This window comes from Armigeres subalbatus, chromosome 1, assembly GCF_024139115.2.
Source record: "Armigeres subalbatus isolate Guangzhou_Male chromosome 1, GZ_Asu_2, whole genome shotgun sequence".
Classification (NCBI taxonomy): Eukaryota; Metazoa; Arthropoda; class Insecta; order Diptera; family Culicidae; genus Armigeres; species Armigeres subalbatus.
In genome coordinates, this window is record NC_085139.1 from 96,636,103 (window position 1) to 96,655,615 (window position 19,513).

General features: G+C 43.0%; 1 protein-coding gene across 1 annotated transcript; it reads right to left on the bottom strand.

The window, feature by feature from the left end:
- Positions 1-7: 7 nt before the first annotated feature.
- Positions 8-10,931, bottom strand: LOC134225848 (protein D3-like). Its single transcript, XM_062706300.1, has 2 exons — positions 10,364-10,931; positions 8-416 (listed from the first exon to the last, which is right to left on the bottom strand). Exons 1-2 carry the CDS (start codon positions 10,852-10,854, stop codon positions 275-277), a joined length of 633 nt encoding a protein of 210 aa, XP_062562284.1. The 5' UTR covers positions 10,855-10,931; the 3' UTR covers positions 8-274.
- Positions 10,932-19,513: the final 8,582 nt, after the last annotated feature.

The following is a 19,513-nucleotide window of genomic DNA, read 5'->3' on the forward strand; positions in this document are numbered from 1 at the left end:
AAAGCGATGTTTATTGGGTTTTTATAGATTATGATTTTTATTTATTCGTGCACTGTGTGATTTTTATTGCCAAGTGGTGCCAAAACAAGTGGGTTGTACTAAGCGGCACTATTGTAGTGTTTGTGTATGCAAATATGTACCGGGCGCCAAACAGATTGAGTGATGCTTGTGATGGTGACGGTGAGTGGTTGGGCCGGAAGGAGACAACGAGAAGCGCCACTGCCCCTCAGCAGCTGGGCGGTGTTAGGCGCCATAATCATCATCGTCATCGTTGTCATTTCGTTTCCGTGAGCGAAGCGTACACCTGTGGAACGTAGTCATCGTACTGAGCCTGGTAGAAGTTTCCAGCGATCGGACTACCAAGGTGGTACTTCTCAGCAAACTCGGCGACACGGAATTTTCCTCGGTTTGGGTTGCTGCGCGCAAGATGAGATAGTGGAGAAAAAAATAATAATAGATTAACATTTTTTATCGATTCTTGAATTTCTCGTACATTAGAGTGTGCCAATTTTTTATACCAATAATACTCCAAAAGATAAGACTGCAATAAGTTTCGTTTGACGGAGAATTCAGTCACTTTTAGTTACTTCAGTGAACTCTCCCTAACTCAATGTTCTGTAACTCAATATTTTCCCTTACTCGATGAAATACAAGATAGGGGAACTGTTCCGTTTTCCATCTCACTGAACATATATTCATCTTATGGCAAAACAAAGAAATACAGCACCAATCTTGACGCTTCTTTTTGCTAACACGCGTGCTCACTGGTGAAAAAAATCACAAAAATAAGAAACCAACAAAATTCCCTTTCATTGCTTTGTTTTTGATGGGATGGAAATAGGAGTTATGGGATGAAGTACCGAACGGTTCCCCTATCTTGAACCTATGCTAGCATACTGCGTTCCCTCCGTAAAACGATATCTTCCGGACTTGATATTCTCTAAGTCGAAGTAATTTTCCAATGCATTTTTAGCTCGCTAATTCGATTTGTCTGGAAGCGTTACATGCACGATGTAAGGTAAAAAGTGATAAGCAAGAAGTGAGGAATGAGAAAAAACTGTTTTTTTGTAACTCTATTTTCGTGATTTTTTATAATTACGTATAAGTTCATCACGGTGAGAAAAAAGAAGTCAGAAATGAGAAGTGAAAAGTTAGAAGTGAGAAGTGACAAAGGAGGAGTTTAAAGTGTGTAGTAATAAGTGAGAAGTGAGTAGTGGCAAATGAGAAGTGAGAAGTAAGAAGTTAGAAGTGAGAAAATCGAAGTACGAAGTGAGTAGTGAGAAGTAAGAAGTAAAAAATGAGAAATGAAAACTAGAAGTGACAAGTGATAGGTGTTAGAAACGAAAAGTGAACAACTAGGGTATCTGTTCCATTATTAATAACATGCTCCTATATCAATAACATTCGCAAAACAGGCAATTTAGGCTCAATTTGTGTCGTGTTTTGTTGTTATCCGAATCGGTGTTATTAAAAGAATCGGAATTTATTCTTTCAGGGGCTTCAGGGGCTCTATGGATTTTCAGGACTGGCCAATTGATACCGGAGTTATTCCGGATTTAAAATGAGTGTTGACTTTTGGCCATATTCCAGAACGCATACTTCGGAAATTATTATTTTAGATATATTGAATAGAAACGACGCATAAGCTATACCAAATTTCATCAGGAATTTTAACGGTCCGAAATATGTATTCCGGAATCCGGACGTTCCGCCGGAACCTGTTACGGGGTCACTTTACGTAAATAGGCGAATACCATCATGCGACCCATAAAACTTCATGATTTCAAAAGTTATGGCATTCCATGGTAGTTTTGTACTTCCTGGACCGTATTTGAGCCGATTGGTTGCGATGAACGGTTTTACTACAGACAAACTGACATAACACATTGGACATTCACTCATCAAGTTCATCGTCGTACAAACACCTTAGTTGGGCAAATCACGAACCAGATGGCGCTAGTGAGCAAACGTCAAACTCGAGCAAATCCGATGCGTGCCATAACTTTTAAAATCAAGAAGTTTGATACGCCGCATGATGGGGTTTGCTTATTTTCCAAAATTGTCCTTTGAACCGGTACATGGTAAAACCGCTTACCGTTTAATCGGTTCCAGTCGGTTCAACTACGGTCCAGGAAGTACAAAACTGCTATAGAATGCCAAAACTTTTGAAATCATGAAGTTTGATATGCCGCATGATGGGGTTTGCTTATTTCCCAATATTGACCCTTGAACCGGTACTCGATTAATCAATTTACCGGTTCCAATCGTTTCAAATACGGTCAAGGAAGTACAAAACTGCCATAGAATGTCATAGCTTTTGAAATCATGAAGATTGATATACCACATGATGGGGTTTGCTTATTTCCGTAAAGTGACTCCGTAACAGGTTCCGGTGGAACGTCCGGATTCCGGAATAAAGGCCATATTTCGGACCGATCAAATTCCTGATCAAATTTGGTATAGTTTATGCGTCGTTTTATTCAAAGTATCTAAAATAATCATTTCCGAAGTATGCGTTCTGGCATATGGCCAAAAGCGAACACCCATTTTAAATCCGGAATAACTCCGGTATCAAGTGGCCAGTCCTAAAGATGCATAGAGCCCATGAAACTTGAACAAATTCCGCTTCTTTTGGTGAAAATTGCGAAAAAAAAAGGTGAAAGACAAAAAAGTTACAGCCAAAAAGATTTTTATTTTCAAAAGGGTGGTTGGTAACGGAAGGATTAAGGCAACTTTCAAAGAAACTTACAGAATTTTCAGAGGATTTCTTACAGGAGTTCCTGAAAAAAAATCTCAAAGGATTTCTTGAAGTATTTTTTAAAGGAAATGCTGAAGATTTCAAGGATTTTTATCGGGTATTTAAATGAAATTTCCCAAGTCCTCTTCTTCTTCAATGGCTCTACATTCCAACTAGAGTTCTTTTCACTTCTATTAGCATTTCCCCAGTTTCCTTCTCATTTCCTCCCTAATAATTAAAAGCTTTTCTATGACCACTATTGTATAAGTTGTGTAGCAAGTACAATTAATACACTATGTCCAGGAAATCGAGAATGTTTCCCACCCAGAAAATCGTAGACCGGAACGAGAATCGAACTCGCCATCTACGGATTGGCAATCCTACGCCTTTGCTCGCAAGGCTAACTTCTTCGAGTGTTCCGTATTCCTGATAAAATATACAATAATTCTTTTGGAAATTTCTCTAAAAAAAATTTTATTTGGATTCATTAAAAAATTTCCCCTAAAATTCATACCAGATTTTTATTGCGAAAATTTCTTCACAAAATAATTCGAGATCTCCTCCATTGTAAATTTTAAAAATTCCGCCGAGAATTCACTAAGACATTCCTTCGGAAATTTTTTTGTAAAATTTTCCGTAATTTTCTTCGTCAGCTTCACCAGAAAATAAGAGGTAAGATGTACGAAGAGAGATGTGAGATGTGTGAAGTGACAAGTGAGAAATGAAAAGTTAAAAGAGAGCAATGAGGATTTCGAAGTAAGGAATGAGAAGTGAGAAGTCATAAGCAAGAAATTTGCACTGCAAAGTAGTACAGTCAACCCTCCATGAGTCGATTTTCTATGACTCGATATCGACTGATGGAAGCAAATTATGCCACATTAAAAAATCTGGGTTACTGTGATGATCCCTTCAAACAGTTTCCCAGGGGTTCTTTATTCTTGATCTCGATACTTCCATGAGTCGACGGTCCCTTCAATATCGACTCATAGAGGTTTGACTGTAGTGAGAAGTGAATAGTGAAACGAAATGAGAAGTCAGAAGTGAGATATAAGAAGTTATAAGTGAGTAATGAGAAGTAAAAAGTGAAAAATGAGAACCGAGGAACGAGAAGTAAGAAACGAGATTCTTTCGCCTCCTTTTTCTTTCTGTCTATGTATCTCTCCACTCATTTCTCACTACTCAACATCTCGCTTCTCAACTACCTTCACAGTCTCTAAGTCTCTATGTTGATCTGAGGTGTGATAAGTAGGTAGGCTCGCCTGGGTCTATTAGGGCGGACAAGAACAATATTGCTAATCCGAGGCGTTTGAGCACTCGTCCGAAGGCACGAGGATGGACTCAGCATATTTCAAGCTTCTTTTCTTTTCTTCTCTTCAAGGCAAATATCTAGAAAAGTATTTTTGCAAGAATGGTCTAGTCCGAGCCCAGCCCAAGTCCAGTTCGAGCCCAGCCCGAGTCCAAGACCAATCCCAGTCCAGTCTCAGTACAGGCAAAGATGACAAGAAGCAAGTTCAGCATCATCTGTACGCTCCATCAAACTCTTGGGGGTAATGATCGACGATAAGCTCACCTTTGGTAGCCACGTCAATTACGCCTGCAAGCGTGTCTCCACAGCTATAGTGGATGATATCCAATAGCTCTGCGGTTTATGTCAGCAAGCGCAAGCTTCTGGCTAGCGTTGCTCTGTCCATACTGAGGTATGAGGGCCAGCTTGGGGCACGGCCCTGCGTATTAACTGCTACAGAACGAAGTTATAAAGTACGAATAGGCTCATGTGCCTAAGAGTTGCGAGCGCGTACCGTACCGTGTCGCACGATGCACTCTGCGTCATCACCGGTATGATGCCAATTGACATCGTTATCGGTGAAGACATAGAGTGTTTCGAAATGCGCGGCACGAGAGGCATCCGTAGGACTGTCAGGTTGGCCTCAATGGTCAAATGGCAGCGTTCGTGGGACAGTTCCACTAATGGTAGATGGACACATAGGTTGATACCGGAGATAGGTACGTGGGTCAAGAGGCGCCATGGGGAAATCACTTTCCACCTGACCCAGGTCCTTACAGGCCATGGTTGCTTCAGACAGTACCTACACCGGTTCGGACACTCGGCCTCGCCCGAGTGTCCGGTGTGCGCAGTTTAGAGGAAACGGCGAAACACGTGTTGATCGTGTGCCCGCGTTTTCGCACAATGCGTGACCACATGCTTGCCACATGTGGTCTGGACACTACCCCGGACAACCTAGTCCGGAGGATGTGTAAAGATAAAGTTGGCTGGAACGCCGTTTTATCGGCTATCGTCCAAATCGTCTCGGAGCTACACAGAAGGTGGCGAGTGGACTCGAGGAATGGGTAGTTCAGGCGCAAATAAGAGTTGGTCCAAGGGTTCGGAGTCGGCTTCATGGGTCATGCCGGTGCCCTGTGGTCGAACTCGATCCTTTTATCGAACAAGTGGCCGCGTGAAGAACAACATGGTATCGTCGCTTTCGCGGCGTCGGTCAACCGGGTGGGTTCCGAGCCCGAGGACGGAAAGGGGTCCTCGTCAAGGCTGGGGCAGGCGTAGGCACCGCGTCGGCAAGTCCCTCTGTGTGCTGGCGAATAGGCCCTATCGCAGAAAGGTCAATTTGGGGTGCACGCGGCATCATCATTCTTGATACCAGTCGTGCAGAGGGAAGCAGGTGCGAAGTCAACCCTTCCCGCCTTCCGAGGACATAGGGCGTGGTAAGGCCACCTGGAAAGCCGGCAATGCGCTGGCACGATACCATGGTGTTCTTCTAAAAAAGCGAGTCACGATGTTCGATGCTGCAAGGACACGCAGCTAACCTCGAGGGTGCGTTATGCACTCGCTCCTCTTTGAAGCATTAGTTTCTGGTTGTACCGAAGGGACGATGGGCTTGGCGGCAATGGAAACGGTTTAGCGGGTTGGGGATGCAGTCCTACCTCCCTCGTTTGCTGTTGGAAGTGGCCCCTAACCCCGCACTTCCTGGACAACCCAGGATGTCTGTTGAGCAGATTCCCCCTTAGGAAGAAAAAAAAAACTCAAATGTGCAGCCCAATCGGGTTGTACGCAAAGGTGACGTAGGACTACGTAGCTATACGAAATGGAGGGTATTTTTCATCATAGTTTGTGTAAATTTATTAGCATTGTGCAAACTGCTCGGAGGTCAACCGAATCAAGAAACTGAAAATAGCTCCCAGCTGGATGAACCAGCCGTGGAAAAGGAACGACTCATCGGCCGCATCACCACTGAAGCCACTCGCCTATCTTTCAGTGGATATCATCAAAATCCTAAAACACATTTCGCTCAAAAATGTCCGGAATAAAGGAAAAATAAGCAGAATCGGAGGTGGCGCGAAACCAAACACAAATATATTAATTTGCAACGTTCGACTTCCGTTTTCCGTTTCGATATGCATCGTTTTCTATAGCGCTGGTGGCAAAGTGAGCGGGACTTCAAGAATAAATTACAAACAGTCCTTTTCAGGACTTATCCGAGAAGAGGTTTTGACCGTTGAGAGAATTGTTTACCCAGACAAACAGACTGTTCGGCTGTTTAAACGACAATTTTGAAAAGATTTATTGTTTTTAATAATGCGCCGTTTGAAAAACTAAGGCAACTAAACGACATTTTCCACTAAGGTGGCGTCTTCATCGATTTAGCCGTCGTCGACGGAAACTGAAATTTTCTGGCAAGATTCTTTGGTTTTGTTTCGTTAGTCATTAGAAATGATATCGATTTTTTCCGGGTTACCATCGTTTGGCGACGACAGAAAGTTGCCCTTTGGTAGGCCAACCACAAGCGCGCGTCGGAGGGAGATGTTGCAATGAGTTTGTTCAAATGGATGGCATCAGTAGCAGTCAAATGGAATTTCCTCACAAGATTTTTATTTGTTGTTGAGGTTGAATGACGACCACCAACGCAGACTTCCACCACCAATTCGATGATTTTCCTTTGAAAATGCTACCAGAGCGCCTCTGTGCTGCTGTGTTCGCTCCGCTGCGACCGCTCTGCGTAAAGTCTTGTTCAACCGCTCTCTGCGAAATCCCAATCAAAATGGTTCGCGCGCGCTGGAAAGCAGCTTTCTTGTATTCAATCAATTAAGCCCGTTAGCTCCGCCTCTTTGTGATCTGATATAGGTGTAAATATAATGTGCACTCAAAACGATTAACGAAGGGGCGGGTCTAATGGAATTACTTCATTAGATATAAGAAAGTTGCTTTTCGACGCGCGCAAGCCATTTTGATCGGGATTCCACAGACAATGGACCGTTCCGAGAATGAAAATCCTATGAATTTTTTTCGTAAGATTCTGGATTTGGTTATGAGATGTTGGTTATCTAAGATGCGTATTGTTGCGAGGAATAACAACAGAAATTTGACTCAAGACGAATATTACAAAACATTATCTCTTGGCATCTGTCTGTCCGAACGACGTTCACCGATGGGTGGTTGTTGTAGATAGTTTCCCCTGAGGTGGCGTCTTTATTGATATTATACAAAAGCCACCATTTTATACAGAGGAAGGTAGATCCGACTATCCGAAATAAACTTACTAAACAGTCCATTTTCGCAATTAACTCTTTCTTTTCATAACATGTTGGTCCTGAGAAGAACCATTTTTTTTTCAATGCTACTTTCCAACTAGCTGACACCACAATTTGTAATAAATTTTCAGCATCGGCACTGGCGTTGCGGGATCGCCACAGTACTATTTTTATGGTCAACCCTGTCTTCACATGAAATTCTGGTTCGTTGAGGTTGAATGATCAGCAGCAACACATCGAGTACCACCACCAATGCGATGGATTTCCTTTGAAAATGTTATTGGCGCCTTCGTGATGCTGTGTCCGCTCCGCAGCGATCGCTTTGATACGTCTGCTCTGCGCGAAATAGTTGAAAATCAGTATTTTCAAATAAAATCGAAGAAGCGTTGACTCATCCTTGATCGAATGGTCCAAAAATCCACCGAGAAACGGCTTAGATATTAAAGTTTGAAGTCTATAATATTTTCGTGACGGTCCCCGATTTTCGCAATCGTAAAGTGTACCCCAATATATAAAACACAGACGTAGTCCTACGTCAAAAAGTTCAGCATAGTATTAGTGGTAAAAAAAAGAATTAATTCAATGCAGTCAGTATAGGCTTCAAATATCATTTTCTTAACATTGTTTAAGTACACTGGATTCTGTTTTCTCACAATTAACATTTTCTCAATTTTGCACTCATTCTGAATGTGTAACGCATATTAATTATCATGTAATTTTTCTTTGATTTATTCAAGGTTTTTTTTAACATGTTTGCAAAGCTGAAGTCACACGATCAAAAATACGAGCGAAAAAAAATGTCTGAAAACATAATCCTGTGTATATATTATAAAATACATATTTTATAGAATAATACGGTGGGATATATAAAAAAATGAAGCTAATAGCCAGTTTATTCAAGGCCAATTTTTGTTTATAGATTTTCAAAAGTTCTAATATAGAATTGTTGCGGACAGCACGGAAGCCACCAATCTTTCAGCACGGCAATTAAGACACATTTTATTGCATCATGCTATAAAGCTACATTTATTTTATATTAATATTAAAGTACTTTAAACATAATAAATGAATACTTAAATGCTCGGTGTTTCACTTTTTAAGCAACGGAAACTTCAATCCCGTCACTTCCGTGCTGCTGCTTTATTGTTTCTGATTATTTGATTAGCAGGCAGAACACCGAAGATAAATTCACACCCAAATCAAACGCATTTCTAAATCTACTCATGGTCAGAGCTCACAATTCCATTCTCACGTAACAAGAACAGTAAAACAATCGTCCTTATTTTTCTTTAGTTTTTTTAGAAAATTAAAACGATGTTTAGTCAATAACTACAGAACGCAAAACCAACAGAGACCCTTTACAATAGCGCTAAAATAGACCGCTTCTCCTGTCGAATGCAACTTGTTGCGAACAAATCTGTTCCTAAGTATCGAATCACTGCATGCACATTAGACCTCTTCATGTTTTCAAAAAGTATCAAACATTCAATCGGTCAGCCCAGCATCACAATTCTTATGCTAAAATAAGTCTCCTGTCAAATTTTCAGCTAATTCGGATAAAATTTCGAGGTGGCTCAAGTCGATTTAGTGTTTTTGGGCTATTTTCAATTTTGGAAAAAAAAATAGTGATGAACTTTGTATTATCTTAAAAATCACTTTAATAAAGATTAAAAAAAAATAAATTTTGGAAAAAAAATCTAACAAGAGATATAAACGTCAAAAACTATCGCAACAACATCTATACGAAAGCTTTTGGTGTGCTCTACAAGTCTTGTGAACATTGCGATTCGTTCCGTTCACGTTTTGTCCATGTTAAAGTGATTTTCAAGCTTTTAAGTGCATAAAAATACTGTTTCCCCCAAAAGTCGTTGTTCTACAAAATTCTTGAGTTTATGACAAATGATTGTTAATTTATTATATTATTATTCCTCTTTTTTCCCTGGAAATTTGAGTAATATAATTGCCCATGTGCGATTTACCGTTAAATTCTTAAAAATCAGAAGCTGAACATTTGTCATAAATTTGCACGTTAGGATTTCTTCAAGCAAGTTGTTCGAACAAAACATAAATTAAATCATATGATATTTGATGCTAACAACAAACGGCTTCCAAATTTTGTTAATTTCATCATATGTCTGCATGCTTTTAACATTGAGTGCATCTTAGTAACAAGTGAAATCGAAGCTTCTTTGTTTGAACAACTTGTTTGTAGAAATCTCAGCGTGCAAATTTATGACAAATGTTCAGCTTCTGATTTTTAAGAATTTAACGGTAAATCGCACATGGGCAATTATATTACTCAAATTTCCAGGAAAAAAAGAGGAACTATAAAATAATAAATTAACAATCATTTATCATAAACTCAAGAATTTTGTAGAACAACGACTTTTGGGGGAAACAGTATTTTTATGCACTTAAAAGCTTGAAAATCACTTTAACATGGACAAAATGTGAACGGAACGAATCGCAATGTTCACAAGACTTGTAGAGCACACCAAAAGCTTCCGTATAGAGGTTGTTGCGATAGTTTTCGATGTTTATATCTCTTGTTAGATTTTTTCCTAAATTGAAAACTCAAAAACACTAAATCGACTTGAGCCACCTCGAAATTTTCTCCGAATCAGCTGAAAATTTGACAGGAGACTTATTTTAGCATAAGAATTGTGATTCTGGGCTGACCGGTTAAATTGTTGATACTTTTTGAAAACATGAAGAGGTCTAATGCACATACATATCGTCGCCGTTGAGCGATGCTCAGTTTTCCTCAAATGAATAAACATGCTAACATGCGTGCTCACTGCCGAAAAAATCACAAATAATAACAAATCAAATTGTTTTTTCTTTTTTTTTTGATTAGATGGAAATGGGAGCTATGAGATAAAGGGCAGAATCGTTCCCATACTTCTTGAGAGAACGAGTGCATCTATGTTGTTTAGCACAGACGTTGCGTTAGAAGAATTCTAAACATAATCAGCGAAATCTAAAGTGTGTTGATTCTCACAACTCTAATTAAATGAGATTCATTTCTCATTTGTCCCATCGATCCATCGTTAAAATAAATTCACTTTCAATCACCCAACTCACCGGTTGCTCAATTTCGGCTCATCGAACTGCACCTTGCCGTCGGTCTGCTTGTACACCAAAAACACATACCGGTGCAGACCGGAGTTTTGCGGTGGTGCCGATCCGATGTACTCGGCAACGGTTTCCCCGGCCGCTACGTCCGATTCAGGCACATTGACCACCACCCAATGTTTCCACTCGCGCATCTTCGGCTTCTCACGGGACGGTGCGTCCGGATCGGTCAGGACCAACGTGTACAGAGCGCCCGGCTCCGCATCCCAGCTGACAGTCGGTTGCTCTTTGACCTGCGTCGGTGTAAGTTCATTGCCCAGGTTGGCCTCCGCACCGGAGGAGCTGTACGTTACTTTCACCAGACCGGCAGGTGCTTGGCTGATCACATCCGGAACGATTTCGTTGCCGGCAAAGGCCTCGGATACGGCGACGTCCTGGGCCTGGGCGAAAGCGATCCACGTTACGGTAACGGCCAGAACGATTGACAGCGTTTGCTTCATGATGGCAACTGAACCGACTGACGGACGGTCTGAGATGCTGTCGTCAGGTGCAAGTCCCAAACGAAACTGATCGAACTGGTGCTACTCCACTGGCGATCATTGGATGAAGCATATGGAGAGAAAAATTGATACGAACCGGTTTATGAGACTGATTTTTTGCAGGGTTTGATGGTATGGCTATCGAGTGTAATTGAGATTTAGCACCGAATCTCTGTTCGTGGCACAAAATTATTCCAATCAAGGGTGGGTTCGATCAATTAGTTTGATCATAAATTACTAATTTTAAAGGCGAAATTTCAAAATGTTTTATATGGTGAACTTTAGTTGCGATGTTTTTTTTTTCTAGAATAGACTATAAAAAAACAAAATTCAAGTTAAGAAAAAAAGACACCATGGACAGCTCTCATAAAGCTTTCTTTGAATATTTGTATCTAAAATCATTGAAAAATCAATAAAACAACCATTTACTCTTAAAACATTGAAAAATTACAGAACATGTTCCCATGCTCCTGATGCAGCGCCAACACTCGCTTACATACATCAACACTTATAAGATCTATAGATCTGAAAAAACAGTTTTACAAGCTTACAGGCATCCCCCAAGCAGGAAAAATATTGCATCAAATAAGAACATACGCATCGGAAAAACTGGTGGGAGTTGTGAGTCAAAATGCACTTCTAATGACTTCCTAGTGCATTGGGGTCTATTTTGGCCCAGAGATGATTTAAAAACGTTGCAGTTTTGTAACGAAATTAAAAAAGGTTTCGAAATTGTCTGACCTTTCCTAACTTTTGGAAATGGATATTTTTAGGTGGTAATCAGCTTTCAGCGACTTCTAGGAACGCCAAAACAAACAAAAAAGTGACACATTGTGCATTAGCGAGTCAATAATGACCCCAACTTGAATTTGTTCCCGAAAGTTCATTTTCGAACCGATTTTCATTTTTTCGAAACCAAATTGAAGGTATGGATTCCGCGGATATCGTTTCGGACTGATTTTCGGCAATTTGGCCATTCTGGTACTTAGGAATCGGTTTTGAAGGAAAAAAGATTCTTAGGCCAATTTTCGGCGTGATCTCTTGTCTTTCGGAGGGTGATTTTGGAAATGCTCTCCTATTTGCGTAGCAACAATCTCGATAGAATGTAGCGATCAGAGCCGTAGCGTGGACTCTCAGCACCGCCCTTGGCGTCCTTTTTGGGCGCTCCTTTCTTACTAAAAAATAAGAGATTTGTAATTCCCAATGTTTCAGTAACCGAAAAGCTCTTGGAGCTCTTTGCATATTTACTGGCCTTATAACAGGACACTGCACTAGGTTCAGAATGATATCTGTCATTTCTGTAACATGGTACGTGAAACCTCGGAACATCTACTTTGCAGTTATGATGCATTTCAGAAGTGCAGATCAAATTTTCTAAATAGCGACTTCATGCAACCAGGAGAAATTTCGACTGATAATCCTGGAAAGGTAGTGGGTTTTATTATTTCAATGGTAAAAGACATATCTTAGGTTGTATAATTGACAAATGGTGATCAACCTAAAAGATGCGAATAGTTAATATTAATCAGGGGAATAACACACAAGTTCTACTCAATGGACGCAGTGTTTCTACGCCCCAACAAACCCAATACATTTTAAATCTGAAAGATCACTGCTACTGACGCCAACGACGCCCATTTGATGATTGATACCGTTTCTGGTACGGCCTCTTGCCCTCGAGGAACCATCGACAGGTCCTAGAAGAGGAACCGTCCTAAACCCCAGACTACTGGTCTAAAGCCAACGGTAGTCTACGGGGTGGGCACGCAAGGCCTCTTTTAGTCCTCGAGTCCCAGGGTCGATGGAGCTAATGGGGAGGTTTTCGGACTTGCTAAAAATCAGAAGCTTGGAGGTTAGGTTACAAACAGTTTACTTACGGCAAATATGGGGGTGACAATGCCAGACTACCTACAAGGCCAACTTGCTGCTCGACGGCGTGCACGAATCGCCGATGGCGATATGGGTCTCGGCTCGATGGATTAGCCGACGGATGGCTTGGATTGACGGTTCGGTCGACTGATGGCAGGACAGCACGTGGTGGCGGATGACGATAGTCACAAAACTGGCTTGGCTTGCTGGTCCGGCCGTCAGAGTGGCGGATGGGTGACCTTGTCCTCGATTTGTTGTCGGATGCCCAAGATGGGTCGACGGGTGGTGGAACTTGCTGGATTGCCGATGGTTCGGCCGCCGGATAACGGATTCCGTTGTACTCGGTAGTTATGACCAAAAAGGGGTCGACGGATGGCGGAACTCGTGGATTTGCCGATGAATGGCTCGGCCGACGGATGGTGTGGCCGGTTGGAGGTCTGATGGGTGACGTTGTCCTTACACGACTTACGGACGGATGTCCAAAATGGGTCGACGGATGACGGAACTCTTCGAATTGCAGATGGAGGGTTTGGCCGACTGATGGCGTGGTTCGCCGGAAGGGCCGAAAGGGTGACACGATGCGGAACTTGCGAGTTTGTCGATGAATGGTTCGGCCGACGAAAGGCGTGGCCGGTTGAAAAGCTGGCGGATGACGGAATCCTCCAAATTGCCGATGGTGGGTTCGGCCGACTGATGGCGTGGTTCGCCGGAATGGCTGACGGATGGTACGATGCGTGAACTCGGTAAAACTCGCCCAATTTAGCTCAAAGCAACCGGTTTCAGAAATAGTGCAGGCTCTCCAGCCAACAAAACTTTTAACACATTAATTTTTCGGAGGGAAATTGCTAGCGAACTATTGACTTTGACTGCCGAAAACCAAGAAGGCACCACTCCGCATTGTTCGCTTCCCGGCACCTCATTTCGGCTATCGTCCACATTCCCGTTCGTTCCGTATGTCGTAGCGCTAGAATCCCAGCTACCAACGAAAGCCTTCACGCTGCTATCACGCAAAGTTGCACCCACCAGAGCAAACAGTGCAGTGTTCTGAACCGACCCATATATTTGTTCATTTGTAACGATTGATGGTTACATGATTTACCGCTGAAGCAAGATAGACGCCATCCATGCGATTAAATTTGTGCTAGGCCTCTCTTCGACAAGCGCTTTTATTGCTACTAACTCCAACTTTCTGCCATCGCAAAGTGGTTATAATTTGCACTTTGAAGAAAAAATTTCTAAAATGGTATAAAATGATGTTAATTTTGCGATTTAACCCTTTTTGCGAAGACTAGTCAAATTATATCTGAATCACAAAGTATACATATCGTTCGAAAGAAAATCTCATCAATTTGTGGCTATGTGGTGATACGCTGGTTCCAGAGACAATGGCCACCGGACACGACTTTCACGGGAACGTTGTCGGTCTTATAAAGGGAGCATGAAAATAGCTCCATATCTGTCTTTCGATGTGTAACTCAAACCGAGATTCGCACAGCCGAGATCGGTGAAAAAAATTAGGTTTGTTGGTCATTGGCGTAACTACGCTCCCTTGATTCAACAGTGCCATATATCATTACTTTGGGAAATTGGAGTAGGAACAGTGGTTCCATGCTGATGCAATGCTGATTGAATAAAAAAATGGAAGCAACAGACTAAGAAAACAAATACAATTTCTAAAATTTGGTTGGATAAAGAAAGTTCTAGTGGCATACTGAACTGTCTGTATGGTCTTAATATTGACACAGCATAAAATGTTGGACAAACTGTTTAATGCTTTGGATGCTTTGCTTATTGGCATATTTCTAAAAAATCCTGATTTAAAATTGGTTTTCTCAGCAAGTATTTAATCTTTATATATTTTAAAACAGAGTTTTGCGAGTATATTTAATTAAACCATACGTGTTCATAGTTCTTAAAGAAGCATGGCCTTTCTGAAAGTATTATCAAAAGAATTCTTCTGAAAAATTGAGATCCAAATACTACGTATCATATGTCTGTATCGATCCTGATATTTTGAAAGCATTTCTTTCTGTAGCTTTGAATGGTAATTTGGGGGATTTTTCTGCTATTTCAGAAAGGCAAAATCTTGAGTTTTCAAGAAGAGGTAACAAAAATTTAGATGAGAAACAAATTGGAATTCTTTCGGATGGATAAAACTCCACAGGCGTCTTACTACCCAACACACAATTTAAGTTGAATAAGCTAGTTTTTTAGCTGAACAAGCCAAATTGTGGCGAAATAAGCTCTTTATCAGCCTCCAATGCTTGTTGGGTAAGCTCATATGTTATTCTAATAGCATAAAGTTTTTCTGGAATCTGACGACAGAAAATTCATCACTCACACTCAACCTCTTGTGAAATGGCGCTGTCAGGGATACGAGTAACCTTAGGGAAGATCGAGTAACCAACCCCGGTAGGAACTATGACCGTATGCTGACAAGGAAGGGGGGTTTGCTCCTCTCCGGAGGTGCAAATCTTACTGAGCGTCTGTTCCCCATGTTAGAAGCAGCTCTCAACAACAGCGTCTGTTCTCCATGACAGGGGCGGCTGATCATTAACCAAGTGCCAGCGAGGGACTCTGAGTGAAACTGTGCACCATGGTCCACCGTAAATAAGGAGGAATGGTCCTCCGGAAATTTAGGGGATTTGGTGTCAGGCCCTGCAAGCCAGCCTTTAAAAAATCATAAGCAACGAACAATCAACAAGAGAGTACGGACCGGAACCATCGGCGAAGACCACTGCGACGAAAAGGGACTAGCGATTGAAAACTCGGTTCGTGGAACTGCAAATCTCTCAACTTCATCGGGAGCACACGCATACTCGCCGATGTGCTCAAGGACCGTGGATTCGGCATCGTAGCGCTGCAGGAGGTTTGTTGGAAGGGATCAATGGTGTGAACGTTTAGAGGTAATCATACCATCTACCAGAGCTGCAGCAACACACACGAGCTGGGAACAGCTTTCATAGTGATGGGCGATATGCAAGGGCGCGTGATCGGGTGGTGGCCGATCAATGAAAGAATGTGCAGGTTGATGATCAAAGGCCGGTTCTTCAACTTCAGCATAATCAACGTCCATAGCCCACCCTCCGGAAGCACTGATGATGATAAGGAATCATTCTACGCGCAGCTGGAACGTGTGTACGACAGCTGCCCAAGCCACGACGTCAAAATCATCATAGGAGATTTGAACGCTCAGGTTGGCCAAGAGGAGAAGTTTAGACCGACTATTGGAAAGTTCAGCACTCACCGGCTGACGAACGAAAACGGCATACGACTAATTGATTTCGCCGCCTCCAAGAATATGGCCATTCGCAGCACCTACTTCCAACACAGCCTCCCGTATCGGTACACCTGGAGAGCACCACTGCAGACAGAATCACAAATCGACCACATCCTGATTGATGGACGGCACTTCTCCGACATTATCGACGTCAGAACATATCGTGGCGCTAAAATCGACTCTGACCACTATCTGGTGATGGTTAAACTGCTCCCAAAACTATCCGTCATCAACAATGTTCGGTACCGACGACCGCCGCGGTACGAAGCAATTGTTGATGACGGATAATAGCTGAAGCAACCTGATGTCGCCACTGCATACGCGCAGCATCTCGAGGCAGCGTTGCCGGAAGAGGGTGAGCTCGATGGGGCCCCCCTTGAGGACTGCTGGAATACAGTCAAAGCAGCCATTAACGACGCAGCGGAGAACAACGTCGGGTATATTGGACGAAGTCACGGAACGATTGGTTCGACGAAGAGTGCAGACAGATTCTGGAGGAGAAGGACGCAGCGCGAGCGGTCGCGCTGCAGCAAGGTACCCGGCAGAACGTGGAACGTTATAGACGGAAGCGGAAACAGCAGACCCGCCTTTTTCAGGAGAAGAAACGCCGCCTGGAAGAAGCAGAGTGTGAGGAGATGGAACAGCTGTGCCGTTCTCAAGATACACGCAATTTCTATCAGAAGCTCAACGCATCCCGCAAAGGCTTCGTGCCGCGAGCCGAAATGTGTCGGGATAAGGATGAAAGCATCTTGACGGACGAACGTGTGGTGATCGAAAGGTGGAAGCAGCACTACGAGGAACATCTGAATTGCGCTGAGAGTACAGGCAGTGAAAGTCAAGGCAGCGGAGGAGATGACTACGTCAGCTCAGCGGACGATGGAAGCAAACCAGCCACTTGAGGGAAGTTAAGGATGCCATTCAACAGCTAAAGACCAATAAAGCAGCTGGTAAGGATGGTATCGGAGCTGAGTTCATCAAGATGGGCCCGGAAAAGCTGGCCACTTGCCTGCACAAACTGATAGTCAGAATCTGGGAAACCGAACAGCTACCGGAGGAGTGGAAGGAAGGGGTTATATGCCCCATCTACAAGAAAGGCGACAAGCTGGTGTGTGAGAACTTTCGAGCGATCACCATCCTTAATGCCGCCTACAAAGTGATATCCCAGATCATCTTCCGTCGTTTGTCACCATTAGTGAACGAGTTCGTGGGAAGTTATCAAGCCGGCTTCGTTGACGGCCGCTCTACAACGGACCAGATCTTTACTGTACGGCAAATCCTTCAAAAATGCCGTGGATACCAGGTCCCAACGCACCATCTGTTCGTTGATTTCAAGGCGGCATACGACAGTATAGACCGCGTTGAGCTATGGAAAATTATGGATAAGAACAGCTTCCTTGGGAAGCTTACCAGACTGATCAGAGCAACGGTGGATGGTGTGCAAAACTGTGTGAAGATTTCGGGCGAACACTCAAGTTCGTTCTAATCGCGCCGGGGACAAGGGACAAGGGACAAGGTGATGGACTTTCGTGCTTGTTGTTCAACATTGCGCTAGAAGGTGTCATGCGGAGAGCCGGGTGTAACAGCCGGGGTACGATTTACAACAGATCCAGTCAATTTATTTGCTTCGCGGATGACATGGACATTGTCGGCCGAACATTTGCAAAGGTGGCAGAACTGTACACCCGCCTGAAACGTGAAGCAACAAAAGTTGGACTGGTGGTGAATGCGTCAAAGACAAAGTACATGCTTGTGGGCGGAACCGAGCGCGACAGGGCCCGCCTGGGAAGCAGTGTTACGATAGACGGGGATACCTTCGACGTGGTCGAGGAATTCGTCTACCTCGGATCCTTGCTAACGGCTGACAACAACGTTAGTCGTGAAATACGAAGGCGCATCATCTGTGAAAGTCGGGCCTACTACGGGCTCCAGAAGAAACTGCGGTTGAAAAAAATTCGCCACCGCACCAAATGTGTTATGTACTAGACGCTTATAAGACCGGTTGTCCTCTACGGACATGAAACATGGACAATGCTCGAGGAGGACTTGCAAGCACTCGGAGTATTCGAGAGACGGGTGCTTAGGACCATCTTTGGCGGTGTGCAAGAAGACGGTGTGTGGCGGCGAAGAATGAACCACGAGCTCGCCCAGCTCTACGGCGAACCCAGTATCCAGAAGGTAGCTAAATCCGGAAGGGTACGATGGGCAGGACATGTTGCAAGAATGCCGGACAGCAGCCCTGCAAAGATGGGCTTCGCTTCCGATCCGGCAGGTACGAGACGGCGTTGAGCGCAGCGAACGAGATGGGCAGACCAGGTGCAAAACGACTTGGCGAGCGTGGGGCGTAACCGAGAATGGAGAGATGCGGCCTCGAACCGTGTATTGTGGCGTCAAATTGTTGATTCAGTGTTATCTGTTTAGATGTTAACCATTGGCGTAAATAAGGGGGGGCTAGGGGGGGCTTAGCCCTCCCTAGAAAAAAATTAGCCCCCCCTAGGATTTGATAAGTTAGTTAGTAGTGATATCAGTTTTCAACATATAGCATAATGAATTACCAAAAAAGTTTGAAGATTAAAGAGTTATCTCTCATATTCACTCTATCATACTTAATGAAATGAGTGGAAAAAAAATAGCTTGTTTCTGAATTCTGAGAAAGATTCCCATCAGCATCCGAGAAGGATTCTCATCAGAATCCGAGAAGAATTCTCACTTCAATCTCTAAATAATTCTTTTCGGATTCATCGAAGTATTCCAATCGTAATCCAGAAGAATTCCTACTGGATTCTTTCCAGTATTGTTAAGCAATACCCTTGGGAATCTGTAAAAAATACCCTTTAAAATCCATGGAGGATTTGCTTTAGAATCTCTCGTTGATTTGCTCCGGAATATCTCCAGATTCGTTTTAAGATTGGTTTAGGAATTCCTTGACAAATCAGAATCCTTCGGCGATTTGCTTCGTAATCCTTTGAAGATTTAATTCGGAGTCTCTCGACGTTTTGCAAATGATCTGCGTTGGGATCTCTAGACGATAAGGAATCCGGCTGACGATTAGCTTCGGAATCCCACGAAGAATTGCTTCAGAATCATTCGACGTTTCGTTTCGGAATACATCGACGGTTTGCTTCAGAATTTCTCATAGATTTTGTTCAGAGTCCCTAAATGATTTTTTTTTTGGAACCATTCGATGATTTGCTTCGAAATCCTTTGATGATTTGCATCGGAATCCCTCAACGATTTGCTTCAACATGATTGGAGGATTCCCTTCGGGATCGCTGGAGGATTCTTTTCGAAATAACTGAAGGATTAATTCGGAGTCGCTCGACGATTTGCTTCGAAGTCCTTCGACGGATTGCTTCGGAATCCTTCGACGATATGCGTCTTCATCCCTGGAACAATGCTTACGAAATACCTGGAACCATCATATTGGAATTCCTGGAGGGTTTTCGACGAAATCCCTGGAATATTCCCCTTCAA